At 37.0% G+C, this 24,356-nt stretch overlaps 1 protein-coding gene and 1 pseudogene across 5 annotated transcripts in view; one reads left to right on the top strand and one right to left on the bottom strand.

Moving 5' to 3' along the window:
- Positions 1 to 24,356, top strand: part of TAB2 (TGF-beta activated kinase 1 (MAP3K7) binding protein 2) — an 86,663-nt gene that overhangs the window by 42,038 nt on the left and 20,269 nt on the right. For 4 of the 5 annotated variants that reach the window (XM_027083732.1, XM_027083706.1, XM_027083726.1 and 1 more), the window contains exons 2-3: positions 6,123 to 6,313; positions 13,868 to 15,368. In XM_027083732.1, the coding sequence (XP_026939533.1) occupies positions 6,212 to 6,313; positions 13,868 to 15,368 (1,603 nt within the window). In that variant the 5' untranslated portion in view covers positions 6,123 to 6,211. Of the gene's footprint in view, positions 1 to 2,071; positions 2,088 to 6,119; positions 6,314 to 13,867; positions 15,369 to 24,356 lie in introns of those variants that run through there. The other variant, XM_027083715.1, reaches the window with a different exon arrangement.
- On the bottom strand, positions 1,291 to 2,642 carry LOC113606350 (60S ribosomal protein L30 pseudogene; annotated as a pseudogene).

The raw sequence follows: 24,356 nt of genomic DNA, 5'->3' as shown, positions 1-24,356 counted from the left end.
TTTTTGAATGATGTGAAACGGATGAAAAAGACTGCTGTGTCAGCAACAAGGTAGACTGAGATAGCAGGCAGCAGATCTGGTAGCAGGAGGCAGACAGAATATAAAATAGTGGACAAGTTAAAATAGTTACCTAAATTATGAGCTTGTTTTGATGTGCCTTTAATCCAGGAATGTCTGTGACCTGGAGAGCAAGGGTATAGACTCTAATACTTGTATCTCCAACATGGTATCTGCTGCATACTAGGCACTCCTTAAATTTGTGGGTTGTGGATGGTGATGATAGTCTAATTTTAAATATCCAGTTACCTCATAAATGCTCAAATTTTGATCAGACCTATAAGTTCTGTTGCTTTTCTTTATTGTTGTTTTTTAATCTGAAGACTGTGGTCTCTTCTTGTGAGTACAGTTAAACCATTATTTGTGTTATACTCTTACAGTCCTGGAAGAATTCACCATGGTAAACAATAGTGAAAATGAAGACTTGATAATTATCATAACGTGAAGTCTGAGTGAGCCATTAACTGATACTTAGTACTCTGCACTGTCATAATATTGAGAGGTCAGAAATAAATTGCTTACATACTCTAAGAAAGGAAAGAATATGGCACATTTTGTAAATCTTTCCAGTATATCTACGGTTGGGTTTTGTAGTACTGTGTATATTCTGCTACTGTTTAGAATCCTTAAGAAATTATTCCTCCTAGGTCATTTGAGCTGGTGGCAGGTTAGGTGCCAAAATTTTGCACCTACTGTTAGAAGCATACCTATAAAGTATGACTTCTTTATTTTCTCAGAAGAGCAGTCATTTTGCATCTTAACCATAGAAAATATATTTTTGTTTATTATTAGAAATAATTTTCCAGAGTAAGTTGTAAAGTATTTCTTGGTTTTCCTTTCGTAATTAAATAAATACCTGTTTGTTTCAGTAATGTGTTTAGTTGTAAAACTTATTCACTCACCCACAAAGGCTATATTTAAAAATAGTTATCTTGCCTTGTCCTTAAAGTTTACTTTTGCTGGATGCAGGATGTGGGTTGATTGTTTATTTTCCCTTTCAGCACTTAAATTTTGTCATTTCGGTATCTTCTGGACTCCACTGTTTTTGATAAGAAGTCGGCATTCATTTGAATTGTTGTTTCCCTGTATTTCGTTTCTTCGGCTCCTTTCAAGATTTTTTTTTTTCTTTGGTTTTCAGCACTTCGACTGTTAGGCCTCTCTGTGGTTTTCTTTGGCTTTTCCTGTTGAGGGTTTGCTGATCTTCTTGATCAAGATCTTTTTGTTTGTTTGTTGTTTTTAAAACAGGCTCTGGCCAGTTTTATTATAGAAAAATTTTGCATGATTTACTTTTCACTAATCTGTTTTGGCATGCTTCTAATGATATCAGAATCACCTGGATCATTGATAGCCATTGTGCATATTCTTTGGTATTTCCCACATGCTGTGCCCAATTCAACATTATTGCCACTGTAGATGGATACCAGTTTTGGCCAACATGGCATAATACTCTGTTTCAGATTTCCTCAATCTGAGCAGTTGTAGGTGAGGATGACAGGTTTCACTTTGCCTTGTCTTATTTTCAGAGCCTGCATGTACCCCAGCATGTACTTTCCACTTTTCATAAGGAGTTGGAATCTTGAGTTGATCTGGAGTCTAGAGTTGATTGACTTAGGCAACTTTTTTGTCTTCTTTGTGACCACCACCTTCCTGCCTTAGGTGCAGGATGGCGCCCAACCAAGAGCAACCTCCAAGATGGCCGGGGAGCCAGTCAAGACCTTCTGGATGTGTAAATTTATATCATTTACTAACTTGGGGAAATTTTTAGCCACTGTTTCATTAAATACTTTTTTCTACCCCATTCTCCCTCCCCTTTTCTTCTGGATTTCCACTTACAGGTATATTATATTAGAGTTATCGATTCTTTCTCACAGGTCCCTGAGGGTCTGTTCATCTCCCTACCTCAACCATTTTTTTTTTCCTCCACTCTTCAGGTTAGAATGATTTCTGTTGCTTTGTCTTCAAGTTCACTGACTCCTTCTTCTGTCATTTCTGATCTGTGGTTAAATCTAGCCAGTGAATTTTTTTATTTCAGACATTTTTCACTTCTTGAATTTGCATTTTTTTAATAGTTTCTTTCTTTTTTTTTTTTGGCTGAGAAATCCAAGTATATTTGCCTTTACATTCTTGAACATAGTTAAAATAGCTGCTATAAAATCCTTATGTGCTAATTCTAGCATCTGGGTCATCTTGGGCTTGGTCTCCCTTAGTTGCCTTTCTCTTAAGAATGGGTCAGTTTTTCCTGTTTCTTATGTGTAGTAATTTTAGTTTATAACTTGGACATTATGAATGACACATTGTAGAGACTCTGGAGTCTATTGTGTTCCTCTAGTATTGATGTTTGGGTATTGATGTTTGGTTGGTGGTTTGCTTCCTTACTTGTTTGTTTCAGTAGGCAGTTAACTTGGCTCAACTCAAACTTCAAACTGAAATGTCAGTTCTGTTATTTTAGCCTTAGCCTGGCTGTTTGGAATATCTCGCATATGTGTAGTTTGGGGATCAGAGATACGTGCAGAATTTATACACAGAATTTGGTGCTTCTCTCCTTTCTATGATTTACTGGCTAGATTTTCAGCTGTTGTGGTCATGCCACAACATGACCTATCCTTTGGTTCATTAAGTGAGTAAGACTATGGATTTACTTGTTTGGGTTTTAGCTGAGCAAACCAACTGAGGCCTGCTGTCTGGCTAAAAGCCATTTAAAAAATGGAAAATCACCCTGTGCTGTCCACTTCTTCTACGTACTGACTTCCTTCACCTCCCCACCCCCAGCACCACCACTCCCCCTTTGCTGTTTCTGCCTTCAATCTCTTTATACGTTGTCTAGTTATAGAAGTTGCTCATGAGAGAATTCGTCCAGTAGGAGCTACTTAGGCATTACAGGAAGTGGAATCCCTAAAATACAGTTGTACGTTTGAACAATTTTCTTGTTTGTGTACTTGATAGTCTTTATTAGAAAGCAAGCAAGTGTGATAAGAGTTTTTCAAAGAACTTTAGAAATTTCTGTATATGTTTTAACAATAGAATAAGTTGAAATTTATTTACATGATTCATCTACTTTTAAATAAGAAAGGTTGTCCTGAATTAGACTGAGAATTTATTTATTTGCCTCTCCCTCAAATTATGTATATAAATTTCCAATCTAGGTTATTTGAAATGCATGTTAGAAGCAAAAAATATGAAGAAACCATACAGTAAAACCTTTATTTCATCCAACAAATGTTACATCTTTGACTTAGATCCTGGGGATACAGCAGTGAACTTCAAAGTTCGTAATCCTGCGGAGCTAACGCTTTAGGGATAGGCAGGTGGGTAGGTAGGTATGTCAGATATTGATAAATGCTATGAAGTAAAAGCAAGGTATGAGGATGTGATAGGGAGGGAAGGGAAACAAGTGTGGCATTATTTTAGATAGATTGGTCAAGGAAGCAGTCTCTGAGGAAGTGACATTTGATCAGATATGTTAATGAAGTAAGAGAGAAAGCCATGCAAGTATCTGAGTGAAAAGTGTTCCAGGCAGAAGGAGCAAGGAGTCTAAAAGTCCTAAGGGAGGAATGAGATTGGCTTCTCTTTGGAAAGTAACCAGTATGAGGGAACTTAGTTTGGAACTGAGGGAATAAAGATGGTGGTAGGAGACAAAGCCCCAGGGGTGGTAGTTAGCCAGGGGCCTTGTTTAGGATTTTGTGCTGGGGAAATGATTGTTCTGATTTACTTTTCACAAAGATCACTCTGTTCAATAGAGTGGGAGGTGGGGGTAGAGCAAAGAGTTAAGGCAGGGAGGAGACCAGTTAGGAGACCTTCGCAGTAGTAGTCTAGGTGAACTATGATGGCAGCTTGGACAAGAGCGGTAATAGAGGTGGGGAGAAGTGGTCAGATTCAGAATATTCTTTTGCAGATAACAGCCAACGAAACTTTATAATGGATTAGATACGGCATGTGAGAAGGAACAACTGAATGATTGGTGGTACCATATACGGAGATGAAAGAGACTGGGAAAGGTTTGGTTTGGATGGGGGAAAATTGAGAGTTCAATTTTGGACATAGTAAGTTTGAAGTGAATTTTAGATATCCAAAAGGATATGTGAGGCAGGCAGCTGGCTATATTAGTCTGGAACTCAAGGGAGAGAGAGCTCCCTTGGTGTTGGACATACAGATTTGCAAAGCCTCTCTTTAAAGTAGTGTGTTTGGATGAGATTACCTTGAAGAGGAATGTAGGTGTAATTGAAAAGAAACCCTAGATCTGAACTCCATAACTCACCAACATTTAGATGTTCCGAAAGGGAAGAGGATCTGACAAAGAAAACTGAGAAGGAGCTGCTAGTGGGTAGGAGGAAATCCAGAAGAGTATAAATCTCAGAGGCCAAGTGAAGAAATTGTTTAAAGAATGAGGGAGTGGTTGACTAGTTCATAAGCTACAGAGAGGTCTGGTGAGATGAGGCCTGAGGAGTGACTGTTAAGTTTGACAACCTGAAGATCCAGGACAGCTTTGATAAGTGTAGTTTCAGTGGAGAAAAACTATGAAAACCTGACTGGGGTGGATTTAAAAGTGATAAGAGGAAGGAAATGAAGACAAAGTATAAACCACCCTTTCAAGGAGTTTAGCCCAAAAGAGGGAATGGGCAGATAAATGAGCTGATAGCTGGAGTGAAGTCAAGGAGGCTTTCTCAAGATGAGCAGTACTGTAGCCTGTTTATCGCCCTTTATTGTTATGTTTAAATATCTTTACTAATTTCCAGTACTTTTCTTTTCTCCTGCAACCCTTTTCTAGAAACACTACATTGAGTGCTAAAAATTGTGTGTGTGTGTGTTTTAGAAATAGATTTGAGAAATGTGTAATGCAGATAACTTGGTTTGGCAGTGCTTTTACCTATGAGATGTAACTAAGCTAAAGTCACACAGACAAAAGAATTAAGGAAGAATTAACCAAATGATAATAAAAAGCTTGAGAGTCTTTACCAAACATGATATCTCAATGAGCTTTTATTGTGTTGAGGATTCGGGAGGCCTGTCATAACTAAATTTACTCAAAAGTGTTTTAATATCTACTGTTATGCTGAAAACTGTCTACAAAGCACTGGGTGTGTAATAATGGACAAAAGAGACCTAATTCCTATATTCATAGAGTTTACAGACTTGTATTTAAGCTTATGGAAAAGAGAAATGCTACAGATAAGAAATTTGTTTTAAAGAGATTGTCGTATTGTCAAATTTATACTAAAATGAAATGTATTTTAATTATTATGCAAATGGAATGATTTTAAATATTTTAATATGTTATTTAGGTTTAATATACTTTATACTATTTATATCCCAAAGAGGCTTTCAAGATTAAGCACGGTTTACATTAGGAATATTAGGAATATAAATAAGTTAGGTAATTCTCAACTTGGGCCATACGTTAGAATCACTCGGGGAGCTTTTAAATATCCACACGCTCATGCTGCTCCCAGCCAATTAAATCAGAACCTCTGGGGTTGGGGCCCAAGCATTAGCATTTTTAAAATACTGATTTTATAGAAACAGAGGGAATAAAATGCTGCTAAGGCCCTGAGAATGAATTGATTACACATTTAAAGATTAAGTATATCTGAAAATTAAGGCAAAATATCAAATGTTTTGATTCACAGATCAGTTTTAGACAAAGCAGGCAAAGCTATTTGTAGGACCAAGCTTTTTCAGGATCCAAACTTTAAAAATTTTAAGTAGAATAAACAAGATTACTTACCTTAGACTGTCCTCTGATCATTAAGAAAAAAATCAGTAAAGTTACTCAGTTTTCCATTTTAAAACAACCTTGACAGTTTCTTATTTGAATGCCTTTTGGCACAGCCATTATAAAGCATACAAATACATAGGAATTAGAACATTTTAAAGTTTGCCACCAGTAGTTATAAACTGAAAAGACAGTATAACTATATGGGCAGCATTATAGGACTAAATAATATTTTTATAGTTTATATTAAATGTTAGGTACTAAAGCACATACCCTTTTGTATTGAAATTTTAAATCCACAACAATATTCATTCTATAACAGTTCTCATTAAAGTTTTTTTTCTTTCTTTCACAGAAAATGCTTGGACAGAAGAGATGAGTACTGTTTCCACTAAGGCCTAGAATTGCCTACTGTACAAATAGTCCTGATCAGGCAATATACGAATGGCCCAAGGAAGCCACCAAATTGATTTTCAGGTTTTACATGACCTGCGACAAAAATTCCCTGAAGTACCTGAAGTTGTTGTATCCAGGTGCATGTTACAGGTCAGTGTTCAATGATTTCTGAATTTATTAATACAAACTTGGTATTTTTTTAAACACTGAAAGAAAACTCTTTTATCTTCTTTGGCATTAGTGTACTGTGATGGAGAGATGAGCTTTGGTGTCTGATAGTCATGTGGCCTTTAGCAAGTTGTTAGGCTCTCTGTACCCCATCTGTCATATGGATCATACCTACCTTGTAAAGTAGATGTGAGGATTAAATGAGATCTCAATATAAAGCATTGATACATGGTCCACACTTACTATGAGCTTGCTTCACTCCCCCCTTTCCCCATTTTGCCAAAACTTTTAAAAATTCCAGGTCTTCATATGAAAGTGAGAAAATCATTAAATAAGGAATCAGGAAACTTGAGATCTAATCCTAAATGGGCACCCTAAACATATTTGACAAGTAATATGCCTTCTTTTGTACTTTAGTTTTCTTATTTGTAAAATGAGGAAATTTGACTAGACAATGCCTGAAGTCCCAATTCTAAAGAAGAAAAATGTTTATTTTTAAGTTTTCCAATTAATACCACTATCTAATAAATTTTTACATTTTTCTTAGTACGTACAATTTTAGAAATCCGTAATTCTAAATAGTTAGTGATAGTGTACCTTCTCATTTGATTAAACTGGAAACCTTTCTATCAAGAACTATTTTTCAGCTTGTTAAAATGGAGATATAAAAAAGTGATTTGGTTTCAGACATATTTATTCTTGATGAATGATTTTTAAAGTTTGAAATTATATGAAACTTTAAAGGCTCAATATCTGTACTTGATATCAAGTGACTACATTTTGTTCACACCCTATCATCTTTTTATCTGTACATTTAATTGGTCTACCCACCTTTAGTCTAACCCAGCTTTGGTCGCTCCTGTCTATCCTCCTCACTTCTGCTAGAAATGTCTTTTTAAATGCAGGTTTTATCATATTTACCTGTTTAAAAACCTCATGGTTGTTCCCCATACCCTTCAGAGTAAAGTTTATATATCTTGACTAGGACATACTAGGTCTGTGATCTAAAATCGTGCCTTCTTCTGCAGCATGATCTCTTACCCAGTCCCTCCTCCCTCACACCCTATGCTATAATCATCCTCAACTGATTGGAATTCTCCAAACACGTCTGGCTCTTTCTGTGGTATATTGTTTAAGAGCATATGTTTTGAGTTAATAATACTGTATTGTATATTTGAAATTTGCTAAGAGAACAGATCTTAAGTATGCTTACCACCAAAAAAGAAAGAAAGAAGCCAGGGTGGGAGAGTTGGGGGAGGGATGGAGGAAGGAAGGAAAGAAGAGTTGACTCTGTGAAGTGGTGGATGTGTTAATTGTAGTAACCATTGCACAATGTATATGTATAATAAATCATCACATTGTATACCTTTAAAAAACATCATGTACAACCAAAATATATACAATTTTTATTTATCAATCATACCTCAGTTAAAGCTAGGGGGAAATAAATTTAAAAATTTAAATAATAACAAATAGTATATATTTTCCTGATAGAGACTTGAGTTCAAGATTTGACAGTTATTAGCAGCAATTGAATTAACCTCTCTGACCCCCATTTTCCTCAGGGGTACAATGGGAATAAAGAAAGTTCACAGAGAGTTAAATGTGATAATGCAGGAAAGCAACTAAGGATACCTGATTCATAATGAGTGCTCAATAAATGTTAGCAACCAATACGAATAACAGTAATAATAGTGGAAGGCCCATAATGAATATTTGGTGAATGAATCAATAGTCCATATTTGTTGATATCGGATGTGCAGCGAAATGAAAGAGGAAAAAAGGGTAATAAAAATGGAGTCAGAAGCTAAAGAAAGTATGGGAAGAAGCAGAGATAGGGGAAGGTGTCTTCCCCTAGAACTCAGGTACCTCTTCCTAATTTTTCAAATAGCATTTTCTGATAAGACTATACTGAGAATGTTCAGTGAATCATTGAAAACTACAAAAATATTATATATAGGTTCTTCAATAAGATTGTATAAGATTTGCTACTGAAAGAACTGTCCAGAACATGGAGGGGGTGGGGAGGGAGGGAGGAGAGAGAAACTCTTACAGTATGATCTTCAGGATATATTAAGTTAAAAAAAAAAATGTAGAGCAGTATATATAGATGTATGTAAATACATCTATAAATAAATATTCACATGTATGTACGTCTGCCCCTGTTTGCATGAGGAAATACTGGAAGGATTAAAAACAAAGTTAATAAAAGATGGTTACCCATGGTGGGCAAGGAGGAACAGGCCAGATGGGAGTGAGACTTCTCAGCGTGTATCTTTTAATATTGTTTTGATCTTTGTAAATGAATTACCTAGTTTTTTAAAAAATAAAATAAGTAAACATGTTTTCAACTTTACCAAAAAATAGAAAATAGATGATTTAGAATTTCTTTTGGGCCCCCAGTAGTATCAACTTTCACTGTGTTAATCTGGTTTTACAAATACAAACCTCCGTATGGCATGCTTCCCAACACCCAACTCTCTTTAAATTGAGTTGCTAATCATTCGAATAATGTCCCTTTTAGCTGATATAACACAAATGTGACAAGCAAGGAATGGGGAGGGCTCCTCTGGGGATACAACTAAGGTGTAAGTTTTCCCAAATTTAGAGTTACTTTTAAACTGTAACGGCAAATAAGCTACCTCTAAATGTAGTATAAACACCTCTTATTTGGTGACAGCCTTTCTTTTGAGAGCCACTCTCCCTTTCTCAGTTGGGTAGGCTGTCTTTTCTCTGGAGGGATCCTCCCTATAATATACTGGTTCAGAACTTTTCTAGATAAAAAAAAAAAGTATATAGAATATTGAAAATTAGTAGCTAAAGAATCATGTCACACTACCACTTTGTATACATGTTCTTAGGAGGAGAACAGAAATATCTATCCTCTGTTCTCTTCCTGACTTTGTTTACTGTTCAGCCCCCTCTTTTGGGAACTACTCACATCATTTCCTTGTGCTGTGGATTCTCTAAGATAGCTATGTTATCAGTGGATGTAATTCATATCTTTAAAATTTGGTAATTAAATCATAACTTAGAATAGTGTAAAAATATTGCATAGTTGACACTTTAATTTTTTTAACTGAAATTTTCACTAGTTTTTAATTCTTTTAATATGACGATTAAATCTGTAAGTTTAAAATTGCTATTTCTTGGGCTTCCCTGGTGGCGCAGTGGTTGAGAGTCCGCCTGCCGATGCAGGGGACACGGGTTCGTGCCCCAGTCCGGGAAGATCCTGCATGCCACGGAGCGGCTGGGCCCGTGAGCCATGGCCGCTGAGCCTGCGCATCCGGAGCCTGTGCTCCGCAACGGGAGAGGCCACAACAGTGAGAGGCCCGCGTACCGCAAAAATAAATAAATAAATAAATAAAAATTGCTATTTCTTTTCAAAGTAATATGTTGTGTTACTTACCATATCCTTAATTGAAGCCTTCTCAGGTGCTCTCCACCCATAATCCTTATTCATATTTCTATTAAAACACCTACCATTGTACATTATATTTATTTGCATACACATTAATCTCCTCCACTGGACTGTGAGATCCTTAAGAGCAGCGATTATATTCCTTTCTACATCCTACTGGGATGCTCAGTAAATATCGGTTGAAAGAGTGAATGAATCAGAGTTTGAGAAGGATGATTATAGTGTATACTTTGATATTATCTGTAATGTCTCTGTGCAAGAAGCTTGGAGAAAAATGAAAGATGAACTGAAAATAATGATTCAGACTCTTTTGTGGTTTTGAAAAGAATGCACATTTGTATATATATAAAAAAGCAGTGATTTTTCAACCTTTTAAAAACTCATCCCATCTCTTTTGATACACTTAAAGGGAGTCCTATACAGTTTCCCACTAAAAGTAGCCAGGGCTTCTTTGAGAAACAGCTGGTCCCAGGTCTGGGATAAGATGTGTACAAGATGATCTTAGACATCTTGTCATATTAGAAAGCAAGGAAGCTATGAAAGACTAATGGGCTCGTGTCATATGTACACAGGAGCCAACTTGGAGTCATTCCCACTAGGCTGAAGATAGGATATAATGACCACAATCAGTTGACACATATCAAAATGTTAAAGATACAGGAGTTTATAATGATACTGAAAATAAGTGTCACCTTTGGAAGTTGCTAGGGCACCAATTCATTATTCTAAAAGCCAGTAAAGAGAACTTATTTATCCTGCCTCTTCTGTGCAAAGAGTAAGTAAATAGTTAAAGAGATCAAGTTCTATGAGGAAGAATTGCAGCTAATACATGAGAAAGGAATCTTATATTTGGAATATCACCAATAGCACCATTTTGAAACCCCTAATGAGATAAAGTTTCTAAACAGTGATTATCATTGGCTGATAAAAATCATTAGCTGGCGCTTCCCTGGTGGCGCAGTAGTTGAGAGTCTGCCTGCTGATGCAGGGGACATGGGTTCGTGCCCCGGTCCGGGAGGATTCCACATGCCACGGAGCGGCTGGGCCTGTGAGCCATGGCCGCTGAGCCTGTGCGTCCGGAGCCTGTGCTCCACAACGAGAGAGGACACAACAGTGAGAGGCCCGCATACCACACACACACACACACACACACACACAAAAAAATCATTAGCTGGATCAAGCTGTGACAACATCAGAACCTACCAATCAGCCTTAAGATCACAAAAAGACAGGCAGATATATTATTGTGCCTCCTGTGTGATACACTATGAAATAAAGCCCATACAGGGTCTTGCTAACAATTTGTACATGAACCTGCGCATACCTCTAGTTGTACCTTCTAGTTCACAGTGAAATACAGAAAATATTGATACCACAGGGTGCAATCAGCTAATCCAGATGGGAAATCTGCTGGACAAATGATCATTTTTCAAAAAACAAATGGCTTAGAAAATTTGAGAAAGAGCGGAGGATTAATTATTATTATAAGAAATCTAAGAGGCATATCAACCAAATGAAATATGTGGACCTTGCTTAGATCCCGATTTAAACTAACTAAAAAGATACTTATGAGACAATCAAGGGACTTTAACACTATTTGGATATTATGCGATCTTAAGTGTTGATTATTTTAGGGTATGATAATGGCACTGTGGTTATGTTTTAAGATACATACTGAAATATTTACAGATGGAAATTAAATAATGTCAGGCTTGATCTAGCTTGATGAAGGGAGCAGCTGGGGCTTACACATTTGATGAAGAAAGATTTGCCATATATTGATATTTTAAAAGATGCATGATGCATATAGGAGAGTTTGTCATATTTACTATTTTCATATGTGTTTAAAATTTTCCAAAATAAAATGTTTAATAAAAGGTACGTTTCCTTTTATCCTATTGTAGACTTGTAAAATCCCTGTAAGTTCTTTTATGTTTTGCTGATAAGAAACTAATGTCTGTAGAGAGTAAAAAACCTAAGGGCACGTGAGTTATGGCATAGCTGGGACTAGGACATATTAAATAATGAGAGATTATAAAGAATTGAAAGGATTTTTGAGAGCTCAAGAGAATTAGAGAAGAAGACTTTTTAAATGGGAGTATCAGCTTTTAAAAAGGAAGTGTGGGATTGGATTTAGTAGGGAATATACATTTTAATTTGGGAATGTCGGCAAAGGAGATGAGAAGAAGAGGTCTTTGTGAGCTTTGACTTAGGAGGGAGAAGAATTTACTAAGAATAGCAATAAACTTAGCTTGAAGCAAAAAGCATCAGTTAGGTTTGGCAAAAGATAAGGTCTAACTATGATAAGGAGTAATCAATTGATAAAGATTGTGATGAATTTTTAAATTTTCTTTGAAAAACTAGTATATATCAATTCAGAGTTATGTGTAGGATAAAAGGATTTTTATAGCATGAGAGATTTGAAGTGTTCGTTTGGGGAAGAAAAAAAGTCAAACGTTGCTCACTAATCTTTTCTTTCGTATTATCTGGTCAAACTGTGGACTACCATTTCTTAACAAGACTTCGAGATGCCTTTTAGTTCCATTTTCTCTAATAAGATTTTATCTCATGTCAAACCACCTGTAGACATTTTAACTGGGCTATATTCATCCTCTTTATGTCTAAAACTGTCCCCTTTCTGTCAGGCTCTTTGTCTTCCAGCTGTCTTTGAATTCTCTTTCTCCCTTATAGCCAAATTGTGTTGACTGTTTATTTGTAGTCTTTCATAATTTGTTTCCACCATCAGTCATTATTTCATATCTTCTAACCGATCTTCTTGGCAAAAAGTTTTCCTTTCCTCTTCATCTTAAGTATCAGTGGAGTTCTTTATCTTCCCCAAACACCCTTTGTGTCTTCACTTCTCTGTTAATGAATGTTCAGTGGCTCTCCCCATTGCCTGTATTAAAGCCCAAACTCTAGTATAACTCATTTTTAACAAGCCCCAATTATTTAACCCCAATCTGCTTTTCTAACAATTTGTTCCACAAAATTTCCAATACAAACCTTTAACTCCAGCCAGATCTGCTCCAGTCACCTTGTTTAGAACATACTCTTCCTTACTATCACATTTATGTCTGTCTTTAGGCATGCCATTCCCTTCACCAGGAATGCCTTTTTTCCTATCCAAGTCCTACATATACTGTGAAACCCATGAGATTATACCTCCCTCATTAACACAGTCCTTTCTGCGGTAGCCTACGGTATTAACTCTCTGTTGAACTTCAATACCACTTATTATTTGACATATATTCATGTTTCAATAATGTTACCTTTTCATAAATCCATGGTTTGTCTCCCTAATTGAGTTGCAAGCTCTTCTAGGGAAAAGTCTGGTTTTATACATCATTTGAGTCTTCCACAGTCTCAAACAGAATGATGTACATATCGTAGGTGTTCAGTAAATATTTTTATGGATAATTTATAAGTAGTTTCTTTTGAGAATTCTTTAGAAACAGTCTAATTGTTTTTTTGTTTTGTTTTGTTTTTCATTTCTCTGGAGTAGAATTATATGATGCTATCTAAAGGCAAAGATGTGATCTCAGTTACTCTGGAGGCTACCTTGATCTTACATATGTATATGTATGTGGCTTGTTTGTTTTTAACACAAGAGGAAGCACATAAGGAATTGTAATGCCTTTGTTATGAATTTTAGAACTTTTTAATTTAAATACCACAAATAATAGTTTTTAAAAGGTCATTGGTTTAAAAGAATTACATAGCACATGAATATGCAAAATATTAATTATACAATATTATATGCTTAAGTTGAATGCTTATATTTTGTTCAAAATTCAAACTGCATTTTTAATTAAGTTGTAATTTTACTATATTTGCATGAATCCATTTTACTATAAAATAACTCCTAAAACAGAATACTGACTTTGTTCACTTTTAGCTATTGCTAGTTAGAGAACTTTTCCATTACATTAGTAGTGAGGATTTTTAATTCAACTATTTGCATAAATACTAGTTCTTCTCAAGTAAAAGAGCTCAAGTGTATCTGTTATAATTGTATTAAATAATCTCTTGTTAATCGTGTAATATTTAAGTAGTGATGAGAGTATATGCATTGGCTTCTGGTTGTTAACACAAGCTGTTTTTATTTCGTCTTATAGAATAATAATAACCTGGATGCCTGCTGTGCAGTTCTCTCTCAGGAGAGTACAAGGTATCTTTACGGTGAAGGAGACTTGAATTTTTCGGATGATTCTGGAATTTCTGGTCTACGCAATCACATGACTTCTCTCAACTTGGACTTGCAGTCACAGAATGTTTACCACCATGGAAGAGAAGGAAATAGAATGAATGGAAGTAGGACTCTAACGCACAGCATTAGTGATGGACAACTTCAAGGTGGTCAGTCCAATAATGAACTATTTCAGCAGGAGCCACAGACAGCACCAGCTCAAGTTCCTCAAGGCTTTAATGTTTTTGGAATGTCCAGTACATCTGGTGCTTCAAATTCAGCACCACATCTTGGATTTCACTTAGGCAGCAAAGGAACATCTAACCTTTCTCAACAAACTCCAAGATTTAATCCCATTATGGTAACTTTAGCCCCAAATATCCAGACTGGTCGTAATACTCCTACATCTTTGCACATACATGGTGTACCTCCACCTGTACTTAACAGTCCACAGGGAAATTCTATCTATATTAGGCCCTACATTACAACTCCTAGTGGTACAACTCGACAGACACAACAGCATTCTGGCTGGGTATCTCAGTTTAATCCCATGAACCCTCAACAAGTTTATCAACCTTCACAACCTGGTCCCTGGACTACATATCCTGCATCTAATCCTCTGCCACATACCTCAGCCCAGCAGCCAAATCAGCAAGGCCACCAGACCTCTCACGTCTACATGCCCATCAGTTCACCTACTACTCCACAGCCACCAACAATTCATTCGTCTGGTAGCTCACAGTCTTCTGCCCATAGCCAATATAACATTCAGAATATTTCAACAGGACCTCGGAAAAACCAGATTGAAATCAAACTTGAACCCCCGCAAAGAAGCAGTTCTTCGAAACTGCGTTCTTCTGGACCTCGAACCTCCAGCAGTTCCTCTTCGGTCAACAGCCAGACCTTAAACAGAAATCAACCCACTGTTTACATAGCTGCCAGTCCCCCAAATACCGATGAGGTGATGTCCCGTAGTCAACCTAAGGTCTATATTTCAGCTAATGCCACCACAGGAGATGAGCAGGTCATGCGGAATCAGCCCACTCTCTTCATATCCACAAACTCTGGAGCATCTGCTGCCTCCAGGAACATGTCCGGGCAAGTGAGCATGGGGCCTGCCTTTATTCATCACCACCCTCCCAAAAGTCGAGCAATAGGCAATAACTCTGCAACTTCTCCTCGAGTGGTGGTCACTCAACCCAATACAAAATATACTTTCAAAATTACCGTTTCTCCCAATAAACCCCCTGCAGTTTCACCAGGGGTGGTGTCCCCTACCTTTGAACTTACAAATCTGCTGAACCATCCTGATCATTATGTAGAAACAGAGAATATTCAGCACCTCACGGACCCTGCTTTAGCACATGTGGATAGAATAAGTGAAGCACGGAAGTTGAGTATGGGATCTGATGATGCTGCCTACACACAAGGTAATAATAATATTGGCAATGGGATCATTTTCCATTCTGGGCTTAATTGGTGTACATTTGATTTCACTGCAGAAGTGGATATCACCATTATTTTATCTTTTAAATGTTGCCTGAAATAATACTATCTTAAGAACCTTTGAGAGTGTTCATATAAATTTTGAATATCAGTTTTATCTTATAACTTGAAGCTTGAATGGTAGCCTTATCAGATCTTCAGAATAATCAACTCTTGATTTGTCTGTTTTCTTATCGTTTATAAAACTTTCTTTTCAGTAACTCTGTCACCTGTAGTGATGCAGATTTTCCCCTTAAATTTTCTTCAAATAAAAATTCATAAAAACATTTTAATAAGAGATTAGTGAACTAATATAGTAAATCTGCCTTCTTTGACCAGAAGAATTCTCTGTTCTTCATTTTTCTAATACAACATTACTTGTCTTATTTTATAACAAAATTTAAATTGCTGTGAATTCTTGAATAACTCAAAGAGAAATTTGAATCCTGTTCCTGGTACTTATTTCTTTCAGTCTCCCTTAAACATCAGTTAGTGCAACCTTTCTCTTTGTTCGGAATTGTGAATGAAAACATTAGTTTTAAATCTATCTTGATTGTCCTTTTCTGGAACAGGCTAGTTAATATTGGTGTAATACTAAATTATATCTATATTAATTCAATTAGAGATAATTTCTATCATATCACATTTTATCTGACCCCTTAAGTTATTTAATCTTCCGTAGGAAACTGTTAAATTCATTCAGATAAAAAAAGGAGAGGATGTTTGTCTTGACTATTGACTCAGGTTTTGTAAATTAGCTGGAGTCCTTTAGAGTAAGGATGTATCTCAGTCATCCTTATATCGCCAATGAATTGTTCCAAGTATTATAGATTGGAAAATACTGTATCACCCCCATGCAGCATGTAGCCTCCTACTACTATTAGTACCACTTGTCGTTTTTAGAATTTCTAAAAGTAGTGATTTTACTGCTGAGTTTCTTAGAGGAGCCTGATTGTTTTGGTTTATTTTATGTTTTAAACAATTATATTCTAGTGATTCACAACCCAAGCTAGGCTGTGGTGCTTTCAAATTCTGTAATCACCTACGAAGCTTTCAAAACATAAAAATGCCCAGATTCAGTCCACACTTGCTCAATTAGAGCTTCTTAATGGTGAAGCCTGGGTGCACGTGTGCATGGGTGCCCATGTGTGTTTTAAAGCTCCATGGGTGATTCTGATTTCACTAGAAATTGTGCTGAGACTTTATTTTCCATATATCTGTGACTAAACTGGAACCATTTTTGTTTAGTTTTGGCAGTAAATTATTTTTAATATAACAGTATTTTTTTCCACTGATACTTAATTCCTGTTCTTCCCTCAAAGTCCTTTCTTCTCCTCTCCTTCCAACAAAATAGTAGATTTCCTGTGTTTGGTTAGTTACTGATTCTTAAATGGAGAGTAATTTTTTTCTTCCAGTTTTATTGATATACAATTGACATATAGCGTTGCATAAGCTTAAGGTGTACAGCATAATAATTTGATTTACATATGTACATCATGAAATGATTACCACAGTAGGTTTACTGAACATCCATCATCTCATATAGATACAATATTAAAGAAATAGATTTTTAAAATGTTTTCCTTCTGACTGAGAACTCTTAGGATTTATTCTCTTTTTTAAAATTTTTTTTTGAATATTTATTTTTTTGGCTGCATCGTGTCTTAGTTGCGGCACGCGAGATCTTTCTTTGTGGCACCTGGGCTCTTTGTTGCAGCGTGCAGGCTTCTCTCTAGTTGTGGCCGGCAGGCTCCATACCGCACAGGCTTAGTAGTTATAGCAGGTGAGCTCAGTAGTTGTGGTGCGCAGGCTCCAGAGCGCGTGGGCTCTGTAGTTAAGGCACGTGGGCTTAGTGGCCCCGCGGCATGTGGGATCCTAGTTCCCCGATCAGGGATCGAACCCACATCCCCTGCATTGTAAGGCGGATTCTTAACCACTGGAACACCAGGGAAGTCCCTCTTAGGATTTGTTCCTAACAGCTTTCATTTACAACGTACAACAGTGTTAATTATCTTTACTGTGTTGTGCATTACATCCCTAGTATTTATTTATCTTATAACTAGAAGTTTGTACCTTTTGACTGCTTTCATCTAATTCCGCCCCCCCCCCACCTCTGATAGCCACAAATCTGATGTCTCTTTGTTTGTTTTTGAAGTATAATTGACCTACAACACTGTATTAGTTCCTGGTACACATCATAGTGACTCAATATTTCTGTACATTTCAAAGTGATCACGATGATTAGTTGTCATCTGTCCCCATACAAAAATATTACATAATTATTGACTATATTCCCCATGCTGTACATTTTATGCTTGTGACTCAGAATTTCATAACCAAAAGTTTATACCTCTTAATCTCCCTCACCTGTGTCTCTCCTCCTCCCACCACCACCCCCAGAGAGTAATTTATTTTATGAAGGTAACTTGATAAGGGGAATTTTTGTTTAAAGTAGATGTGAGATATTTGTATACTAACTGGAGTGTGAAAATAAAGTATTGCTTAAATGTGCTAACTCCAACTTCTCTCCCATTCTCTCTCGAGTCTTCTCTAGTCAGGATTTTTCCCACTGCAGTCAGCCACAACTGCTCCTGTCAAGGTCATCAGTGACAGCATCGTTACTAAACCCAGTGGTCTTTCAGCCCTTGTCTTCCTTGATCTGTATCAGTAGCGTTTGCCGCTGTCAAGCACCTTCTTCTCTGTGAAACATTTTGTTCATTTGACTTACTATAGGATAATACACTAGGATTCCACCTCTCCTTTTATTCTTTGGTGGTTCTCCCTCATCTCTCTGACCTTTCACTTCTTTGTTCTTCCCCTTCTTTGTTCAAAGAAGTGAGATCAAAGCCTCAGAGTTCAATCCTTGGGCCTTCTCTCTTTTCTGTCCTTACCATTCCCTAGATGATCTCAGCCAGCCTCATAACTTTAAATATTATTCTATGCTAATAGCTCCCAAATTTGTAACTCTAACCTGGACTTATTTCCTGAATTTCAAGCAGTTTAATTAACTGCCTACTTAACATCTCCATTTGAATGTTTACTAGGCATCCCAAGTTTACTCTGTCTGAAACAGCTTCTGACATTGCCCCGAACTTACTCTTCCTATCTCCATTAATGGCAGCTTAATCAGGCCAGAAACTTCAGAAATACCACTGACTCCTTCCTTCTTTCATATTTCACATCTAATTTGACGATAAATCCTGTCAACTCTAACCTTCAAAGTATATCAAGAATTCTTTTTTCTTACCACCCCCGTTCATTGTCACCACTCTGGCCTGAGCTACTGTCATCTCTTAGATGAATTATTGCAGTAGCCTACCTGCTTTCACCCTTGCCTACTTATGGTCTTGTTTTAACTCAGCATCCACTGGGATACAGTTTTAAAACATAAGTCAGATCATATGACTCCTCTGCACATGATCACTACCTATTTCATTCAGCCATCCACTGCCTCTCCCCCATCTCTTTTCCTTTTAGTTACCACCTCACTCACTCTGTTCCAGCCCTGCTGGCCTTCATGCTACTATTCTTTAAACATAGAAGGCATACCTTAGGGCCTTTGAACTTGCTATTCCCTCTGTCTGAAATTCTCTTCTCCCTGACTCCACAGTTAACTCCCTCACTCCCTTCAAGTCTTTACTCAGAAGTCTACCTTTTCAATGAGACTATTCCTGATCTCCCTATCTGAATCCACCCCCCAGCATTTCCTGTCTCTCCATCATTGCTTATATTTGCTCAACGGGGAAATGAATAATTTAATATTAAGATATATAACAGCTAATACCTGCTGAAAGCTTATAATGTGCTAGGCATTGTTCTGAAAGCCCATTTATTTCTCACAACCAACTATAAAATAGGCACTAGTAGTATTCCTGTTTTCAGCTTAAAATACTTAGGAACAGATAGGTTAAATACCTAGCCAAAGGACAAGTAGCAGCGTCAGGACTCTCACGTAGGCAGTTAACAGAGCCCATGGCACTGTCTTTCCAGATTTTCAAAATAAACCCTCTGGAAAGATGCTTCAGGTTTATCTTGTACCTTCATATAACCCCTGGTGCACCACTGTAGGGGCTGTGTATGCCTCAGTTTGAGAAGCATGGAACTAGAAGATCACTCAATAAAAATAAATAAAAACAGGCAGCTATCACAAAAGAAATCACAATATAGATAATATATAGCTATAATTTGAAATAACTTGAAACAATAAAGTAATAACCTTGGTAGATGTAGGAAGCACCTTTTTATTTTTTTCTTTTATTTTTGGCCGCACTGCGTGGCATGCGGGATCTTAGTTTCCCGACCAGGGATCGAACCCGTGCCCCCTGCCGTGGAAGCAGGGTCTTAACCACTGGACCACCAGGGAAGTCCCGGAAGACCTTATAAAGACACCTGAAGGTAAAAAAAGCTTTGCTAATGAATAAGGGATCTGTTTTGAGAGCTCAAAGCCTACAAAAAAAAAACAGGTTTCCCCAGAATGGGCCACTCAAATTATTTCTCTTTACTGAACAACCTCCAAACAGCTATAACAACCATGATCACTTTCTTTAAGCGTACCTACCTATGTAAGGAATTTCCTAACATTCGTATGGCTGTGTACCCTTGTGTTATCTGCATGTGCACACGGTACTGGGGTGGGTGCTGTTCTGCAACCTCTTATCTCATTTCCTTCTGTTTAACGTGGAACTGGTGTTGACCAAGATTTCTGTATCATCCAGTGTCAAAATCTTGATCTAGTGTTTCATTGACTTGGTTCTAGTCAAATCAAAGGACTGTTCTTTCCAGCAAAATGCATCTCTTGCGATGTTAACTTATACATGTGTAATGCTTTACAGTTTACACAGCACTAAATGAGGTGACCCAAATAATACTGATATTTAAGTAAGGATCTTTTCTGAACTCTAATTTGTGTGGTGTGGGTAATAAAGAGAAAAGAAATATCCCTGCCTCCTGCAGTGAAATTGATCTTTCTAAAGCTCCTGAATCATACTGTTTCAGAGTAGAAGAGCAAGTTAAGCCGGGTACTAGAATCATGGGAAAATATTTTTCTCAAATTGAGGCGAGAACGTGCCTAAATAAATGTGGTAAACAAAACGCATTATTTTTCATTTATTTATCATTTAACATTTGAAATATAAATATACTACAATAAAAATTTCAAAAATGAGAATTTCTTTTTAAAGATCTATTGTTTCATACGCCCTCTGCTATAGAATGAAAAAAGAGGACAGTTAATGAAACTTCTTTCGGGACCCTGCTCATCGCAGCACCAAGTCTATCACCATCATCCCCTGTAAAGGAAGTAAATTATACTTTAGTCCTTAATCATTCACTGTCTTCTGAGACTTTCTGGTGTCCTCCCCCCATTCGTAGAAGTTTGCTTTTTGTAACACTGGAAACTTCTGTAGATGTGGAGAACAAATGCTCCACTCATTCAAACCAGTTTTCATGGTAGGGGATTGGGGGCAGTGGCCTGTGGTCTGTGTTTTGTTACAGTTGCCAGAGGCTCTTACCAAACTAACATTGCTGCCAAAAATGATTTCATCTTCTCCATTATCGCTACAGAAAGCATCTATGGCATTGATCTAGCTAAAGTAATAAGCATTTTTAATGATACTTTAATACTTTTTCTTCCAGTTATATTTATGGTCCCATTACATTGTCAAACAGCAACTATGACTTTAAACCTAAAATAGAAATACAAATAAGAAAATGTATGAGAGGAAATTAGCTTCTTGGACTTTCACATTCCTTGTCTTTTTTTTTTTTTTTTTTTTTCTGTACGCGGGCCTGTCACTGTTGTGGCCTCTCCCGTTGCGGAGCACAGGCTCCGGAAGCGCAGGCTCAGCGGCCATGGCTCACGGGCCCAGCCTCTCCGCGGCATGTGGGATCTTCCCGGACTGGGGCACGAACCCGTGTCCCCTGCATCAGCGGGCGGACTCTCAACCACTGCGCCACCAGGGAAGCCCCTCCTTGTCATTTTTTTCAGCAGTACTTCCCTCCAAATCACAACACCTTTCTATTTAATGAGATTTAATAAAAATGCTAATCATGACAAAACTTGAGGGGGCTAGATATTCTTTTCAAAAGGAACTAGAAATTAATTTAAATTTTAAAATTTGCACTTTGACTCTGATTCACCTGCTGATTGGAAATGCCTTTTTTCGAACGTTGACTCACTATGTTGACATTGAGGTCACATTAAATTAACTCAGTAGTTAAGCTTGACTTCAAACCACTTAAAGAATTTTTTTCCTTTCGAATCTGGCCTACTTCTCGTAGGTTCTTCCTGGTCTTAAGACTACTTACCTTTTTAATTTGGAATAAATCTCAAGGCTGGAAGAGACTTGTTTCATCTAGAACTCTGCAACAAACGTTATCCAGTCCACTTACCCATCCAGCAGTTGGTCCTGCAGGACCCCTGTCAAGCGTAAACCCATTGTGTACTGCGTGCTTTCTGAGGGAGAAATTGCCTCCTAAGGCAGCACATTCCATTTCTGAAGAGTTCTGCCTACTAGCAAGTTATTTCCTATGTTAAACTGAATTTTCTACAAGTATTAATGAAAATAACATATCCATATGGTAAAAGAAATTTAACCCAAAAAAGGGAAGATACAATAAAAATGTCTCCTTTTGACCCCTGACCTGTCCCTTCCCCCAGCCATCCCACTGTTTAATTATCAGAGGTAATCTCCATTAGCAGTTCTTGATCCTCCTTCCCTTGATAATTACTCTCTCTCTCTGTCTCACACACTTTTTTTTAATGGGAATGCAATATATATGTATATGGGTATACATAAATACATATATGTGGCATTACATAATATGTACATACTCCACAGTATGTATAACATAAACATACTCTTTGGGGATATATTATGTACATTTTTTGTTTAACATCTTAAGATCATTTTATTTTAGCATGTACGAATATTTCATTCTTTTAATTTACTTTTAAAAAGTCTTAGTCATTATTTTAACATTTATTGAGATAAAGTTCATCAGTCATTTACAGTGTTACAAGTCAGTGATTTTTAGTATAGTCACATGTGTGTAACCATCACCACAACCAATATTAGAACATTTTCATCACTTCAAAAAGAAGCTCTGTACCCTTTATCTATCACCTCCTATCCCATCACCTCCACCCTCAGCCCTAAGTAGTCACTAATCTACCTTCTGTCGCCGTAGACTTACATATTCTGGACATTTCATATAAGAGGAACTACATAATATGTAGTCTTTTGTGACTAGCTTTTTTCACCTAGCATAATGTTTTAAAAGCTCATCCACCTTGTAACACGTGTTAGGACTTCATTCCTTTTGATGGCCCATTATGCCATTGTATAGATATACTGCATTTTGTTTATTCATTCATCAGTTCATGGACATTTAGGTGGTTTCCAGCTTTTGCCTATTGTGAATAATGCTGCTGTGAACATCTGTGTACAAGTTTTTGTGTGGACATATGTATACACATATGTGTAGGTATACACATAAGAGTAGAATTGTTGGGTCCTGTGGTAGCTCTGTGTTTAGCCATTTGAGGAATGAACTGTTTTCCACAGTGGCTGCACCATTTTGCATTCCCACCAACAATGTGCGAGAGTTTTGATTTCTCCACATCCTTCACCACAGTTGCTTTTTTCTTTGATTCTTGCCATCCTAGTGGCTGTAAAGTGGTATCTCATTGTGGTTTTGATTTACATTTCTCTGATGGCTAATGATGTCAAGGATCATTTCATGTACTCACTGGCCATTTGTATATTTTCTTTGGAGAAATGCCTGTTTATTTCCTTTGCCTATTCTTTAATTGGGTTATTTGTTTTTATTAGTGAGTTGTATGAGTTCTCTGTATATTCTAGATATAAGTCCCTTATATGATTTGCAACTATTTTCTCCCATTCTGTGAGTTATCCTGTCACTTTGATAGTGTCCCTGAAGCACAAGTTTTTAATTTTGCTGAAGCCCAAGTTATCTTTTTCCTTTCATTATTTATATTTTTGCTGTCATATCTAAGAATCATTTGCCACATCCAGGGTCATCAGGATTTACCCCTGTGTTTTCTCCTGAGAGTTTTATTGTTTTAGAGCTTAAATTTTGGTCTTTCATCTATTTTGAGTTAATTTCTGTGTAATGGTATGAGATAAGGGTCCAGTTTCATTCCTGTGCATGTGGCAGTCCAGATGTCCCATCACCATTTGGGCTGTTGTGTTGTTGCTGCAGAGTTCTCTCCTGTACCATAGGTGGCCTTTTCTTTTTCTTTTCTATACTGGAGTAGAGTTGATTAACAATGTTGTGTTAGTTTCAGGTGCACAGCGAAGTGACTCAGCTATAGGTATACTTGTATCTACTCTTTTTCAAATTCTTTTCCTGTTTAGGTTGTTACAGAATATTGAACAGAGTTCCCTGTGCTATACAGTAGGTCCTTGTTGGTTCTCTATTTTAAATATAGCAGTCCAGCACCATTTGTTGAAAAGACTCTTCTTTTCCCATTGAATGGTCTTGGGACCTTTGTAGAAAATGAGTTGACCGTAAACACATGGGTTTATTTCTGGACTTTCAGGGTTTTTTTTTTATTATCTGTATGTCTATCCTTATGCCATTACTACACTGATTATTGTTACTTTGTAGTAAGTTTTGAAATTGGGGCAGGTAAATTCTACTTTGTTCTGTTTTTAGATTGGCTCTTTGAGGTCTCCTGCCATTCCATATATAATTTAGAATCAGCTTGTCACCTTCTACAAAGAAGTCAGCTAGGATTCTATAGGGATTACACCAAAACATTTTTCTAAATATACTTGATTTTTTTTTTAAATGCAAACAGACCAAAAAGGGTTTATGATGGAAAGTTCCCCTCCCCGGAGACAACCAGTAGCTGGTCACAAACAGTTCATTTTGTGTTCTTCTATAAATTGAAATTGTATATGAAGCAT

This window comes from Aethalodelphis obliquidens, unplaced genomic scaffold, assembly GCF_003676395.1.
Source record: "Aethalodelphis obliquidens isolate GAN/ISIS:26980383/991018 unplaced genomic scaffold, ASM367639v1 scaffold3, whole genome shotgun sequence".
Taxonomy (NCBI): Eukaryota; Metazoa; Chordata; class Mammalia; order Artiodactyla; family Delphinidae; genus Aethalodelphis; species Aethalodelphis obliquidens.
This window is presented reverse-complemented; position numbering and strand designations above follow the sequence as displayed.